The sequence below is a fragment of the Phyllostomus hastatus genome, unplaced genomic scaffold (assembly GCF_019186645.2).
Source record: "Phyllostomus hastatus isolate PE091 unplaced genomic scaffold, TTU_PhHast_1.1 phas_scaffold_1674, whole genome shotgun sequence".
NCBI lineage: Eukaryota > Metazoa > Chordata > Mammalia > Chiroptera > Phyllostomidae > Phyllostomus > Phyllostomus hastatus.
Window position 1 is genome coordinate 24520695 of NW_025334011.1, and position 16689 is coordinate 24537383.

At 40.2% G+C, this 16689-nt stretch overlaps 1 protein-coding gene across 3 annotated transcripts in view; it reads left to right on the forward strand.

Moving 5' to 3' along the window:
- Positions 1–16689, forward strand: part of PROSER2 (proline and serine rich 2) — a 43299-nt gene that overhangs the window by 18088 nt on the left and 8522 nt on the right. For all 3 annotated transcript variants that reach the window (XM_045858171.1, XM_045858172.1, XM_045858174.1), the window contains one exon: positions 651–873. In XM_045858171.1, the coding sequence (XP_045714127.1) occupies positions 651–873 (223 nt within the window). The remainder of the gene's footprint in view (positions 1–650; positions 874–16689) is intronic.

Sequence of the window (16689 nt, forward strand, 5' to 3'; positions counted from 1 at the left end):
CTCAGAGAACTGTATGAAATTGAGGGGCTTATTGGGGACAGTTTCAAAGTCTTTGTTCCTGAAAGTAAAAACATGAACTTCCTGATAGTATTAACTTTGGGGACCTTAATATTTTATGTAGAAGTTGCAATAGCATCATGGCCTCCAAAGAGTTTAGAATCTTGGTGATGTCAACCAAAGTTGCATTAGTATTTTATGAGCTCTTGTCACTTCACCTCAACTCTGAACTGTCGTGAAGCTGGAGAAGAAGCCATAATTTTGTGGTATCTAAAGCAGAGAGGACTAGAATTAATAAACCACACAGGGAGAACCCAAGTCTGAGCATGAAAGAGCATGAAAGTACAGGCCCTTAGTGCCAAGGAAGGTGCCAGAACAACATTCTATCAAACCATCTGCATGAAAGTAATTTTTAGTACATCTGTCTTTCCTTAAAAATGATTCCTACACCTTGATCATGGAGGAGACTTTATGTAAAGGAGAAATGGAAGTGAGCATCACCAAACAAGTTGACTTTGGGGCTCCTAGTTCTCTTTGTCTTAATAGTTGAGGTCGTGAATCTGGACAATTCTTATGGAGCCTTTCATTTGAGAGGATAAGGTACTTACTGTCTAGGCTTACCAACCCTTGTTGCTTGTGCTTGGTTTCTCTAGAAGTAATCCACAACTTCAGAATGGAACGCCGGGGCCTTCCCTACTTCCTGTGATCAAGCTATTGGCCACCATTTCTGTGGCGATGCCTGTAAACCACCAGAAATCAGACTCTTCTTCGGAGATGGACTCTGACTTGCCACCCAGTTGCCGGCTCAGTGACTTGAGCAGAGGGGGCAGTTTGGAGAGTCGAAGTAGCAGTTCTCGCTCCAGAAGTCTCACTTTGGTGAGTGATGGTTTCCTTTAATGCTTTGATGTACTGTTATTGGCTGGCTTGGCCCCAGCTCCCTCCCCTTTAAGGAAGAGCTTATCAAATTCTTTTGGCTTAACTAGCTTAATGTTTTGGAATACTTACTTTGTGAAATGGCATCTAAATTTTTAATCATCTTAAATTTGCACAAATACATAGCATGATCCATAGCAATGAAGGGAATCTCACTGCAGCCACTAACACAGCTGCTGAGATGCAGGGCTGTGCCTGACTGCAGGCTGCCTCAAATGCAGGCAGGGCCAGATGCTTTCAGTTCAAAAGACCTGAAGGAAGAGAAGCTCCTTACAGGGTGAAAAACAAGTTCACTTTAAAACAGATTTTTCACTCCTTTACAAATATAAATGCTTTCGTATCCCTTTTTCTCAGAATCCAGGCTCTTACATATCATCAACAGGCTTGGAAACTTTCATAAAAAGAGTTAGTTTTAAAGTTAATAGATGACCTTTTAGCACTCCCCACCCCTTATATTCATCTTTCAGGATGGAGACCTTATATTCACAGAGGGCAGGACCGGAGAGAATTAGCCTTGGGCTTTGCTAATAAGGGCCTATTGTCCATCTTAGTTCCATCTTCTAGTGGGAGCATTCCCTGTCAGATACTCTGAGCCCTAAAATTAACCCACATTATACTGAATATAATAAAGATATATATACACTGTAGAGAGGAGTTAATAGTAAGATAGAATTTAATTGATTCCTACTTGCATGTTTTCTTTTTTTTAATCATCATGGAAGTATATATTAAATAGTATTTAATTGATTCACTGAAAAAAATATATTACAATTACTCTCTGAAAACATGAGAACCCACAAATCTTTAAGAATGGAGAATTAGATACTAATTTTTTAATTAAAAGCTATATAAAGAACATGTTAAAAGCCTATGTAGGAAAGACAAATTAATACTCCAGTAGTTCGTGAGTATGTTCTTTAGAGCACGGTCGGGAAGCAGTCGTGCTCCGACACAGAAGGGCACATCCAAGCTTGCTGCAGCCAACTCTGGGCGGTGGTCTAAAAGGCTGCCTTGTGTGTGTGTGTGTGCTCATGGAATGGAACTGAGTGATCATCAGATGGCTAAGGTGTCTAAGGAAATGGATGTAGTGCATCAGGAGTCAGGGTGTTTGAATTATCTTTTTACCTTTCACATTCATTTTTATGTGTCCTGTCCTCTTTTCATAGAGAACCGAAATAATACAGTGTCCATCTATCTCCTCTTGGGGAAGAATGTGATCCCAAGTTGTCCAGTGCTTTGGCCTTGGGGAAGGAACATTGCTACTTTTAATCTCCATTCTAGCATTATAGGGTCTATTCTTCGTATTAACCAGTCAATACCCACTTTTCCCAAACCCTATGTGGTAGCTCAAACTCACGTGCTCAGATAGGAACTGATTGCTCTCTGCAAGCACACCCATTGCGGTGTGGCATTCACTGACTACTCTAAGTGACCTGCTGTGTCTTTGTGTGTGTGGTTTATACCTCTGCTCAAGGGTGGAAGCACTGTCCTGGGTGTCATGGACACAGCAGTGGAGCCTGCATGCTGGTGACTGTGATCCATTGTGACAGGACCAGCTGCTGCAGATTGCCTTCCCCGCAGCACAGTCCAAGATGGAGGTTAGGGCTGTTTCTGGGATCAGTGTCTGGAAGGAAAGGAGGCAGGATTGAGTGGAGAGGGAAGTCGAGCTGTGAGGTGGACCTGATGAAGGCCTTAGCTCTTGTTTGGAGAGCTCTGGGCTGGGATAGGCCCTCAGTTGTCCTCAGTGGGTCAAATGGTGACTTTGTACCCACTCAGTGATCAGCCTTTGGATGTAGAACCCCTTTGGAAGGAGACATGACCTTGACAAGGCAGTTCCTTTCAGCTCAAGGCAGTCTCCAAAGAGACTGACAGCTGAAGGCCACCTTCTGTCACCACTCCCATCCAACGGGAGAGCGGTTCCTTCACTTCCAATGGGTGAGCTGGGCCAAATGTCACACTGTCTGTCACAAAAGTTGAGCAGCAAATGGAAAGAGGTGTCTCAGAGGGATTGAAGCTGCCAGAGTGCCTGCAAGATGTCTTACCTGGAAGAAGCAAGTCTGGAAAATGAATTCAGGGAGCTACAGGATATTGCCTTATAAAATTCAACTCTTCCTAGAATGCATGTGTAGGCAAATGAGACCTTAAAGTCTATCATCTGGCGAATTTGGAGAATACACATCATGTTGACTCTTTGTCAAGATGTCATACACAGGAATACATCTTCAGAGACAAAAGCTCTTGTTTGAAAGGAAGCCTAGGACGTTTCAGCTCCAAAGTCACAAGGAGAAATAGCTTATTAGAAAACTTTTTATCATGGGTGTATTTTTGGTAATGTAAGATATTGGAAACATCATTAGGTTCACAGATGGGGGATACTATACATCTCTTACATGTGTAAATATCAGGAGGTCAGGGTGGGTGACAGGAGAATAGCCTTGTGCTCCTTGCCCCGTGGTGGAAGGATCTTTCGAGCCTTCAGTGGTGGCCTGCATAGGTTTCACAGTGGAGTTTAGTAAAGATCAGAAGGACATCCCCCAACATACTCATAATTTTTCTTAAATCCAAGGACTATCCTTATGCATTTTTAAAGTTGCTTTCTTCTTTACTAACTAATCAGTATCCTGAAAATCACCTAGACTAGTATAAACACAAGGGTATCAGAGACATGCTTGGGTTCAAATTCAAATTTGCCTCCCTTTGTAACCTGGGAAAAGTTATTTAATTACTATTTTCATTAGTTATTTCTTTTCTTCATTAGTTTTAAAAAAGGGTGAGAAGGATAATAATTCTTTCTCAGGGGATATATATATATGTGTATATATATATAAATACAATATATATATTACATACATATATATATTTTTAATGGTTAAATGTCTAGCATCTAACAGTGCTTATAATACCAGCTTCTCTTTTTCAAATGCCCTGTAGCTTCAGGTCAAGCATAATCCCACTTCATCCTGCCACCATCATCTTGTTTGGATCCATTTCCGCCTGTTATATCTCTGTCTCTTATGAGTAATCTTCTGAATTTTGTTCTTTGATCACTAAAGATGAGATGGTAAAAGGAAAACACTCATGTCCCTAATATCTCACCATTTCTTAGTTCTGCCAGTCTTGCTATGGGCATCACTTTGAATTTAAATTAAAGAATGCCTATCCTCTACAGTTCTTTTCTATCCAGTAAAAGCTTAAAATAATACTGTGACATGTTTGATTTGTCCGTGTGTTTATCACTGTATAGGAAAAAGAGGAAACAGCATTACAGAATCTACTTTTATGAAGCATATAACTAAATTATATTCTCATGATATGTGCTTGGTTACATACAGTAATTCTGCCTCATACTCCACTTGGCTACCTGTGTCTCTGTCTGATGGAAGACACATTCCAGGGCTGTTCCAGTACCTTCTAGTTAGACCTGTTGACTGTTTTCTAGCATTTTCCTTAATGGAAAATCATAGGGCTAACTTTAATTGTCTTCAGTTGTTATTCCACAGTTGTGAATTTCCCTTAGATGGAGTAGGCTCACTGAGAAAAATTGACATTTAATTTTCAGTGGCAACTAAAGTTTTCTAAACAGCCATGGACCATTTGCCTTTTACTAAGCCCTCTCTTAGCATCCAGATGCCCTTAAACTAGTGAAATATCTATACTGGTACAAAAATTGTAAACTTAAAAAAATTTTACCCTCAAACTCTACTTTTGGGGGAGTCTAAATTTGGAGAGGAGTTATATGTTTTTATTCTAAATTACTAGGTCTTTTTATGACTTGTCTCTTTAGAGGGAGAATCAACCTTAATAGTTTCTCCACTTGCTGTCCTTTAATTCTTGACCCCATAAAAGATTAGTTACAGTGTTTTTAGGCCTCTAAATTGTATGGTGTTAAATGTACCTCTTGGAGGGCTCTTTAAGTAAAAGATAACCTAGTTCCAACTAGGAGTTTTTCTTATAAGCAAAGGCTTATTTTTAAAAGTAGATAAAAGACTAATGCCTGATGTTATATGAGCATATCCTCAAATTCTTAAACACCACTTGAAATACTGCCTAGGATATAAGAGATCTTTGCTCTTTAGGAACTCTTCTCAGTAAATGCAAATTAAAAATTAAAACAGCTGCTTAAATAGGATTGCTGTGGCTATCCATATAGGGAAGTGTGTGAAGTCTTTATCACTCAAGAGAGTGTTTGTTTATGTATTTTGTTTTTCTTATAAGGAATTTTCCCTCTGAACCTTTTCTAATGAAAAGTATAGTTAGAACAAAAACAAATTGGCCAAATCCTGAAATACTTGACTGAGAGGATGTCTTTTGAATGTTTTTTTTTCCTTTGAAATTTAAGAAGCTTTCATACAATACAAGGCAGCATGCCTTTGCAAAGTTGGTAGTGTGGTTTTGCAAGTACTACCTCCAGCGGTGACACAGATTCAAAATAAAAGGTTCAAGAAGGATTCAGAGACCTTCATAGTGACAGCTCTTCAAGGTGACAAAAGAAGCTTGGGGTGTGAGGTTACGTATGTTCTTAACCCCTTAAGGCCAGCATCTCAAACACTCACGTAGCTTTTAAGCACTTGGGTGCCACCACCAGGGATGGGATGCAGCCTCCTGTCAGAGTCCATAGGTCTGTATTCGGCCTGTGGCCCTACAGCATCTGGAACTCCCCCTACGGAAGAACATGCTTTGGCTCGTTGGAGAGTGGGAAGCTCTTACTACCTGTAGTTCTTAAGAAAGTAAGTGATATATGTGCTTCTTTAGTGTGGATTGGAAACATCCAGAATCCCCAAACATACTTCCAGTTCATTTTGATCTGTAATGTGGGCAAAAACAATGGCCCAAATTCATTGTTGAATTTTTGGAGATTTAATATTCAATGAACTACCTTGGAACCCTCCTTGCTCAGCTGACAAATGTTGTGGCCCAAAAGTCACATAGTGAGTCTGTGACTAGATAGCTGTAGTCAGCTCCTGATTAATCCCTTCCTTCTCCAGAGCCTTTGATGTGGTTCGGCCACACCCATGTAGTCACGGAGTGAGAAGGAACAGCCAGCCATGGTGAATGCCATCTTCATGGTCAGCTTGGACTGGGGTCTCAGGAGTACACTAGAAATCTGACACACGTGTTGCTAGATGATCTCAAGGAAGGAAAACAGAACAGAGGCCTGGAAAGCAGACTGGTTAGTAGTAATGCCATCTTCCTTTCAGTTCTGTCTCCTTACCCAGATTAAACCCAAAGCTTGCTGGTCAAAACAGCCATTTTAAGATGAGGCTTACATAGCTTTTTTATAAAAGTTCAATAAACATTTAATAAATGCTTACTACATACAACAATTAATAGATGATGGAATAAAACCCAGTTTTAATCTTTTCAGGAACTCACAGTTCAGGGGCAAGAGAGCCATGAGAAACTCTAGGACGGTGTGGCCCAAGCTCACGAGGGGTCTAGGCGCATGTGTGATGCCACGCACTTACGGCAGTTGCATCTCAATTAAGGTCTCTCTATAATATTGCCAGTTCAAAGTTTAATGCAGCCACGGAGCCCAGCTGTGGTCCCTCAAACCCATTATTCTTAGATCTGTAATCAAAGCTGTACACATATCTCATCCCTCAGTGGTCTGTTTGTGTCTCTTTCCGGCCAGAAGTACAGGTTTGAGTTAGCCCTAGTGAAGAATTACAACAATGACTAGTTAGAAATAACCGTAATTAAACCCCGTGCTGAAACTGTGGGAAACACCACATGCACTCAGGGTCTTTCTCGTGAGACTGCCAAAGTAAGCACAGCATTTAAAGCTATGTGAGGAACTACAAAGAGGCTGACTTGTTTTCTTCATTCTGCCCCTATTCTGTTTCAGCTGCAGAGCATTCCCTCATCAGTTTAGATTATTCCATCAATAATACCTTGCTCAAGTGTCAGGGAGATCATTTTGGTATCCGTGAGAAGAAAATGTGAACATCAAATCACACTCCTCCAAAACAAATACCCAAGGCTGCCCGCCTTGGAGGCTACTGGTTAAGAGATCTCAAGAACTACTTTGACAGTGTGGTGTTCGGCAGGAGGGTGGAGGGAATAAGGGGACTAAATGGTAATGGAAAAAATACAACAAAAAAGAAAAGAAATATTTTTAAGCATGACAATCTTTTTACGATGTGTTTGTTTGCTTGTTTGTTTGTTTAGAATAAAGATGAGTTGTGCTGGTTCTTTTTTCCTCCCTCACAACAAGCTGCCACAATGGTCTTAGTCTGCAGTGAAAGCAAATACCTTTGTCTAAAAGAAAAACGAAACAAAAGAAAGAAGCCTAAGAACTTAATTAATCTAGTAGTTTTTGGAGATAGGGGTTCATTTAGTGTGAGTATTTTAAGCCTTTTAAACTTTTTTTGTTCAAAGGTTTTTTTCTATCATTTCCCCAAAAATGAAAACTCCCATCCCACATCTGTGCTCCCACAGGCATATCTAGGCTCTTGACTTTTATAATGTTTGGCAGCATTTGCTGAAAGGTTTGCCATCACCTGATCTGGGTGCTCTTCTCTGCACTCCACTGGGACCAGGGGACATTTTCCACCGTCTTTGTGCGGGGGCACAGGCGTCAGCCAGAGCAGTACTTGGTTCTCTCCGTCCAGCCTTGCACAGCGTGCACACATTTCCTTCAGCAGGTTTAGCACTTTGAATTTTCTACTCTGAACATAGTAGAAATTAATTCCTTACAATCATGCATATTAGGTAGAAATGTACATACTTCTTCCCTTGAAGACTTGTACCCTTAACCTGAGGTCAACATGGTAGGCAGATTGGATGGAGCATGGTTTCCTATGTAATTTTTTTAGCATCTAGAGATTTGTAGCCTTAAAGAGCTTCCTTTTGCTCCACAGCCCAAATTGGTGCATTAAAAACACCGCTTATGGAAAGGAAATTTTTAAAAACTTCTGCTGTCAGTCTGTTGCTACCTTCCAAAGAAAGCTACTGTTTTTATTCATCCTCATTTCCTGTCCACTTAGTTCTTTGGGAACTAAGTTAACAAGTTCCACTTCCAAAAGCACCAGTTGAGCAGGCCCGTCCCTGCTAGGACTCAGGCTTTCTTCCCTCCTCCATGTGGGCCTCTCATCTGCTGCCTTGCTTTTTTTCTTTTTTAATATACAGCTTCATTAAGATATGTCACATACCATACAGTTCACCCACTTAAAGTATGCCACTCAATGGTTTTTAGTAATTCAGAGTTGTGCAACCATCATCACATTTAGAACAGTACATTAGAACATTTCCATCACCCCCAAAAAACCCTGACCAGTTAGCAGGCCCTCCCCATTTCCCCCTGACTCTCGGGCTCTGTAGATTTGCGTGTTCCCACAGCCTTGCTTTTCATGCTCTACCTCTTCCCCAGGGCCTTCCTCTTTAATGCGCCTGTCTGAGAAAGGCAGTGTCAGCATCTCCTGGGAACAGGAGGAGTAGACAGGAACTCTCTTGGACAAAGGCCCCGTGCCTCTTTTCTGTCCTTGAATACGCTGCTCCCCTGCCCTTGGCACCAGGGCTTTTCCCTGTTTCTACTTTCTTTCCTCTCCCAGGTGCAAGCAGAGTCCAGGTTCGTTGGGAGGGCTGCTTCGTATTTGGGGAATTAGGCAACAGACCTAACCCACAGCATTTTTGGCCCTGCCCCTTAGGTAGGGCTCAAGGCCAGGCTGATCACAAAGAAGGTACTTGAGGATACATTCCAGTCACCCTACGCATTTTCCGGCCTCTAACCTTAGAGAGACCTCGAATAGGTTGAGGATACAGGAGTCTGCCTTCCAGGACCTGGGACTCTGCTCACTGAGCAGCAGCCTGGTTAAAATTGACTTGTGTCTCACATTACACAGGAACACTGAGGTAAAACCATGAGCTTTAGGAATGCCAGGGTAAGGTGTATGAGGCCTGTGCAGGTGTCCAAACATGGGTCTTGGATTAGTATGTGATGAGCAAGGGAAATAAGTAGAACACAAAAAGTGAGTGTAGTGCTAGTTCTAGTCTTGGCCCTTCTACAAAATAGTTGTACAGCCTTGGAAAATCATTGCATTGCTTCTGAATCCAGTTTTCACATTTTCCAATGAGGCATCTGGACTAATTGATCTCTGTGTTACGTCTCTCGGCCTGTGAGTCTTACACTTTTTGACAGAACATAAACAATGGTGGAGGACATCCATTCCTAAGCTTATTTTCGAAATAAAAGCAAGCTTATGTTGGGACTCCTTGCTTTCTTAGGTTGGATTAAATGCATGGGTTTATATACTCCATTCTTATTTTTCCCTCTCCCTTAATGTGGGAAGTTGGCCTGTGACTTAAACTGCAGGCCAGTTGCCCATTTAGGTCTGCTGCCTATACAACCAAAGGGAGATTATTATACCTAACCAAGGTAGATTATAAAACAACTTGTGGGTAACCCCATTGAAACACTGAATGGGAAGGTCAGAGTAGGAGGGAAAGGGCAGAGAGCATTAATTATTTCCCTAGACTTTTAATTCAACAAACAGTTGTAGTAATGCATGTTGTTGTTGTTGTTGTTGTTGTTGTTGTTGTTGTCGTCGTCGTTATCATGGTATCTTAACAGCATCTGTGGTGGTTGTAGTTGTTAACTATAGGGATCTGTGTTCCACCGAGAGCCCTGATGGTTTTAGAGTCACAAGGCTTCTTTGTTGAGTCACTGCGGTAAACCACTCCGCATGGATGAAAGAAAATGTGAACTGTCTTGGGGTGGAGCTGCGAGGGCAGCAGCGTGTGCTGAGTGGATGGGGACAGGGTCATCCAGCAAGAATAAGGTGTGCCAAGAAAAGGTGAGGCAGGAAGCTCTCTGCCGCACACTGTGACCCTCCAGATGACCCCACCAATCTGTAAGAAAATCTAGAAGACTCACAAAATGAATAGTATCGCTGGATTTCTTATGAAAGTTTCATGTTCTCATCACCAGAGGGCCAAAGCAGACAGACCTGGCGAGGAAGTGTGATATTTTGGTCACAGTGACCATGTGCTGGACACCAGATGACCTCAAGTTCCATGGACAGTTCACAGACATATCAGACATGAGTTTTCCTTTCAGTGATAAGTCCAGCAGAAGTAAAGAGCATGGGTGATGAACAGCTATAGTAGAACATAAAATTTTATATGAGTTGATTATACTTTTTACTTTTTATTGTTGACATTATTCCAGTTGTTCCCCATTTCCCTCCCCTTTGCCCTCTCCATCCAGCCCCCACCCCCTGCCTTTGCCACATTGTTGTCTGTGTCCATGACTATACTTTTTTAAAAAACAGATTTTATTTATTTATTTTTAGACAGAGGGGAAGGGAGGGAGCAAGAGAGGGAGAGCAACAATAATGTGTACTTGCCTCTCACACGCCCCCTACTGGGAACCTGGCCCCCAACCCAGGCATGTGCCCTGACTGGGAATGGAGTCAGCGACCCTTTTGTTTGTAGGCCGGCACTCAATCTACTGAGCCGCCCCATCCCGTATCTCTGAAATCATCCACTCGTCTCTGTTCCCATTACTACTACACTAGTTTAGGTGACCTTTAGTTCTTCTCTAAATGTTTTTCCTATATTCAGTATTTTCAACACTATAACCAACATGACTCTTCAAAACACATATCTAACTACCCCTCGTCCCTTTTTGTTTAACTCTCAACCCATTTCTTTTACATGATTGATGTATTTTATTTCCTCTCCACAGTTTTTCCAGATCAGACCCCCTTCCCTAAAAGTGTGGATTGATTTCCATGCTGTATGTGTGCATTACACTCACTTCCACACTCTAAAGTAATTGCCTGTTTTCTTATCTGAAGCCCTCATTAGATGGCCCACTAACAGCACAAACATTGTTGACACTGTTGTATTTACATTGTGCAATGCTTAGTAGATGCTCAAGTATTTGAATGTATGATTCGGGAGCTGCTATGGGAGTAGGCTGGAGGTGTGGTGACGCTTAAACTGGGCCACGAACGATAGGTAAGGTGTGGCTCTGCAGAGATGGGCATAGCAAATGATTTGATTTAATTATAGAGCAAGAGCTCGCAAACTACAGCCTGTGGACCAAATCTGGTCTCAAACCTGTTTTTGTAAATGAAATTTTATTGTAACAAAGGTAGGCCTATTCATCAACATATCTATAACTTTCACACTACACTGACAGAGTTCAGTCATTGCTACCTGCCATAAAGTTTGCAAAGCCCATAATATTTACTATCTGCTCTTTACAGAAAAAGTTTGCCACTGCTGCAGTAGACTATGAAAGAGAGAGTAGTAGGAGGTGAAATTTGAAAGGAAGGTAGGTGGGGCTCCATCTGGAAATCTCAAATAAAGTACAAACTTCTTAGTCATATGTTCTATAGATGTAAAGGATTGCTAAGATTATGAGACTGTTGTGTGTGGTTTTTTTTAACCTATTCCTCTTTTCCTTGGTCCAGTACTCAGTTAAAAAGTATTAAATCAGGAATATTTTGTGCCCATTTTCCTTTAAAGGATCTTGCCAATGCCCCTCATGCTGACCCTGTTATTGAAGGTCTCAGAGACTATACAACTGCCAAATGTGTAAATTAATAAAATTACAGAGATCTAGTTAATATGAAATTGTTCTAATTACAGCTGAAAAAAATTCTTAAAATCAGCATATTTTTCCTCCCCACCCCCAGTTAGTCTCAGGACAGGTAGAGCAAGAAGACATGCTATGAATCAAAATTAAGGCACATTGTTTCAAAAGTTAAAATTTTTTAAAGTTTTATAAAATCTGATTACAATGAAAGGAAAATTATAGGTCAGCCTGTCATGTGACTATAAATGCAGAAACTCTAGACAAGTCAAATTAGTACACCAAGGAAAACAGTATGACATTCAAGTTGGACTCGTTCCAGAATGCAAGGTTGGTTTAATATTTAAAAATCAATCATTGAAATTCAGTTAATTAACGTGATAAGAAAACATATGTGATTAATCTGTCCTCAGTCTGGGCACTGCTGACATTTTGGGCCAGATTGGTCTTTACGGGAGAGGTGTCCTGTGCGTGGTAGGATGTCTCGAATCTCATAGCATTCACACAGCTGTGACAGCGAAAAATACCTCCAGACATTGCCAAGTGCCACATGGAGGGTAAAGTCACCCCCAAATAAGAGCCACTCCGTAAAGGTAGAAAAAGCACCTGACAAAATTAAAAACCCATTCATTATTTTAAAACAAACACACTTAGCAAATTTGAAATAGAAGAAAACTTTCTTAATCTGATAAATATCATTTTAAAAGAAACCTCCAGCAAGCATTAATGGTAAAGTATTGAAAGCTTTTTCCCTGATACAGGGACAAAGGTGCCACTTCCATTCACTTGCCTGGGGACCCAGCCAGTGCGATATGGCAGAATGAAAAAAAATGAATGGCATAAGAATGGAAAAGAGGAAATAAAATTCTCTCATTTGTAGACACTGTTGTATATATAGAAGATTGAAAAGAATCTACAGATAAACACAATTACACAGCAAATTTGTTAAATTTGCATAAGGTCAGTATACTTTGTATTTCTATATGCCAGCAATAATTATAAAAATTTAAAAGTGATATCATTTATAATTGCACCAAAAACCATTAAATATCTAAGAAGACATAGGATGAAAATTATAAAATCTCTCACTGGAAAGCACAGAATATTGAGAGGAATGAGAGAACCAAATCGGTGCCTGTCACACTCAGTGCATCAGTGTCACCCAGAGGCTGTGCTCAGACACAAAGTGAAGGCCCACCCCTTAATGTCTGTGACTCAGTAGACCTGAGACGTCACGAGAACTGGTGTTTCTGACAAGTTCCCAGGTGCTGCTGCTGCTGCTGGTTGAGATCTCACACTTTGAGTTAGCACACTGCCCCCAGTACATGAGGGCGTGTTCTTTATTTGTGGATTTGAAAATACTGTAAAACATCAGTGCTCCTCAATGTGATGAACTTCTGTGCAGTCCCAAAGTCCCAGCAGGGAGCTGGGAGTTCCACCCAGCAGGGAGAAACTGACAAGCTCATATGAAAATTCACATGGGATTAAAAGGGGCCAAGAAAGGCTACCACAGATTTAAAGAACAGCAAACCAGAGGGCCGTAAACTCCAAATATCGAGGCTTACTATAAAGTTATAATAATTAAAAGTGTTTATAGGTGTACAGACAAACAAGCAGACAAATGAACATAAAAGGGAATTCGAAAACAGACCACCATGTGCACTGTCACCTGATTCACAACCACGGAGACCTGTGGTGGGGAAAGGGTGGTGCGGTCGCAGTGGGGGGACCATTTAGAAGACAATGAATCTCGACCTCACATCAGACACAAAGTTCATTCCAGGTGGATTGTCGCACTAAATGTTGAAGAGTGAACACAGTGATGCTTCTAGAACAAAACACTGGGGAATATTTTCATGACCAAGCAGTAGGTAGTGACTTCCTAAATAGGACACGAAAAGCTCTAATCATGAAAGAAAAGATTGATCCAGTGTCCTACATTAGAATTAAGGACTAGTCATCAAAAGACCCCGTTAAGACAGAGAAAAACACAAGCCAGTGAGATGATTGTTGCAATAAATATATTCAAAAAGAGATTTGTATTTAGTGTGTATAATCCTGTAAATTATTTTTAAGACAATTTACAGAAAAATAGACAAAAGACTTTTGAACAGGCTCTTCATAAGGGGAACTCCAAATGGCCAGTCAAATATTATGGAAAAGAATTGCTTAGCACCATTAATCTCCTTGGAACTGGACTGGAAGTCAGAACGAGACACTAGCACATGCCTGTCTCACAGGGTGTCAGAGCACGCAGCCCTGCAGGAGGGACTGTAAATTGGTATGGCCACTCAGAGGACTGTTTGGCTGTATCTACCAAAGCAGACACATATCCTATGACCCAGCAATTGTATACAGGTTTATATCCAATGGATATGTATTGCTTATCTTCCCTAGCAGTCTTCTGTTCTGTTGGCTTACCTACATGCCATAGATATCCCTCTAGCAATATTCATTATATACTCCGACCTAACCCTTGCTGCAGAGAGTTTCCTGGGTCATCATTCCTTCAACTCCTATGGCCAGGCTAGTTTGAGAAATTTGCATGTATTTTTGTGTTAATTATCCCCCAAACAAATGTATACTATGCCTTAAACTAAAGAAAAGCCACTCAAATTGTGGAGACCCCAGGCCTTGTAATGGGCCTGGGAGTTAGATGCTGTGAGATGCTTTGGGCGGGAGGGCAGGCATGTGAGCCCCTCTAGAGCACAGCATGTATGAAGCATTACTCTATGCCAAATGGGGCAGCTCTTAGTCACCTCTGCTTTCCACCATATTTTTTTGCTGTTTTATCAAAGTTTGTGAGCAAAGTATAGAGGCAAATAGTTTTATAAGGTTTATGGAAGGCACCAGTCTTCCATGAGTCCATCTCCCATCCCACCCCAGACGACTTTTAATTCATTCCTGTTTTTAGTTGTTTAATGTTATTTCCCCCCATTCTTTACATTTGAATATGTATCTTTTAAGCATTTTTGTATTTTGTGGATACAAAGCATGCATATATTTAAATCATCAAGACAACTATTTTTCTGTATGCATTATTTCACTTAACATTGTATTCCTGGAATCTGTGAAAGCCACTTAATAAACACAGCGATCACAGTCAACAGTCACAGAAAAAAAGACTACATATAAAAGCAGCTATCATAACTATACAGGTAAAAAGCAAAATGCACAGTAACTTGCATGTTATCCATGCAAAGTAAGTGTGCATGTGGGCAAGCACTCGAAGGGAACAGTGAAACGTGAAAATTTGGTGGAGGGGAAGAAAATCATTATATCCTTTTGAAAACACCATTTTAAATGGCTATATAACATTTTATCTGTGGATGTGCCATGATTTATTTAATCATAATACCCTCATTATTGAACATTTTAGTTGTTTCTTGTTTTGCTTGTTTTCTTGCCACTATAAATACTAATATAACTAATATATTTTTGTGTATGTGTGTGTATTGCTACAGGTAATGTGACTCATATGCTTTCACAGCTTTAGTGTTGTTCTGTGGTTAATAATTGTTTTGATTTTATTTGCTGTCTTCACGTTTTGTGTAGCTCTTTGGTCTGCTCTGAATTGGACTGGCCATTCACCGCACGGCTGACATCCTGAGGCATTACCATTATCCTGGGACTCCCTCTCACCCTCCCCTTTCCTGGCTCCCATATCTTTTCTTGGTTCCTTCCTTTGTCTAGGGAACAACCCTACTCCCCACAATGCTGCAGCAAATTCCTGAGAAAGGCAGATGTGGGAGATACGTTGTTTAGAACTGGCATGTCTTAAAAGCATTTTCATTCTACCTTAACTTAAATTTGGTTAGGTATAAAATAAGAGTTCTGAAGTTGTTCAAAAACTTTTTTATTCTAAATCATTTTTTATTTTTCAGTTACAGTTGACATACAAGATTACATTAGTTTCAGGTGTATACCCCAATGAGTAGACATTTATAACTTACTAAGTGATCATCCCAATAAATCTCATACACATCTGGCACCATAACTATGTATAATTACTAGAATATTATTGACTACACTCCTATGATGTATTTTACATCCCCATGACTATTCTGTAACTACCAATTTGTACTTCTTAATCATTTCACCTTTTTAAAACATCCCTCCAATGTCCCTCCCATCTGGCAACTATCAAAATATTCTCTATCTATGAGTCTATTTCTGTTCTGCTTGTTTGTTTATCTTTTTAGATTCAATTGACGATAGATATGTATTTATTGCCATTTTATTGTTGATATTTTTTATCTTTTTCTCCTTCTTAAAGAAGACCGTTTAACATTTCATGTGATATTAATTTGGTGATGAAGAACTCCTTTAGCTTTTTCTTATCTCGGAAGCTCTTTATTTGTCCTTCAGTTCTAAATGATAGCTCTGCTGGATACAGTGATTTTAGTTGTAGGTCCTTGCTTTTCATCATTTTGAATATTTCTTGCCAGTCCCTTCTGACCTGCAAAGTTTCTGTTGAGAAATCAGTCGACAGTCTTATGTGAGCTCCTTTGTAGGTAACTGTTTTTCTCTTGCTGCTTTTAAGATTTTTCTTTGTTTTTAATATTTTGCATTTTAATTATAATGTCTCTTGGTGTGAGCCTCTTTGGGTTCATCTTGTTTGGGACTCTGCACTTCCTGGACCAGTATGTCTGTTTCCTTCATCAGGTTAAGGAAGTTTTCTGTCATTATTATTTCAAATAAGTTTTCACTTTCTTGCTCTCTCTCTTCTCCTTCTGCACCCCCATGATGTGAATGTTGGTGCACTTGAAGTTGTCCCAGAGGTTCCTTACACTATCATAGTTTTTTTTGGATTCTTTTTTCTTTTTGCTGTTCTGATTGGTTGTTTTTTACTTCCTTATATTCCAAATCACTGTTTAGATTCTTGGTTCCATCTACTCTACTGTTGATTACCTATAAATTATTCATTTCAGTTAGTATATCCTTCATCTATGACTGGTGTTTTTTTTATAGTTTCCATGTCCTTTTTTATGCTGTTGAAGTTCTCTCTAAATTCAGCTACTCTTCTCCTAAGTTCTTTGACCATCCTTATAACCAGTGTTTTGAACTCTGCATCTAGTAGATTGTCTCCATTTTGTTTAGTTTTTTTTTTCTGGAGTTTTTGTTTTGTTCTTTTCATTTGAGACATGTTTCTTTGCCTCTCCACTACGGCAGCCTCCCTGTGTTTCCTTCTATGTATTAGATAGAGCTGCTATGTCTCC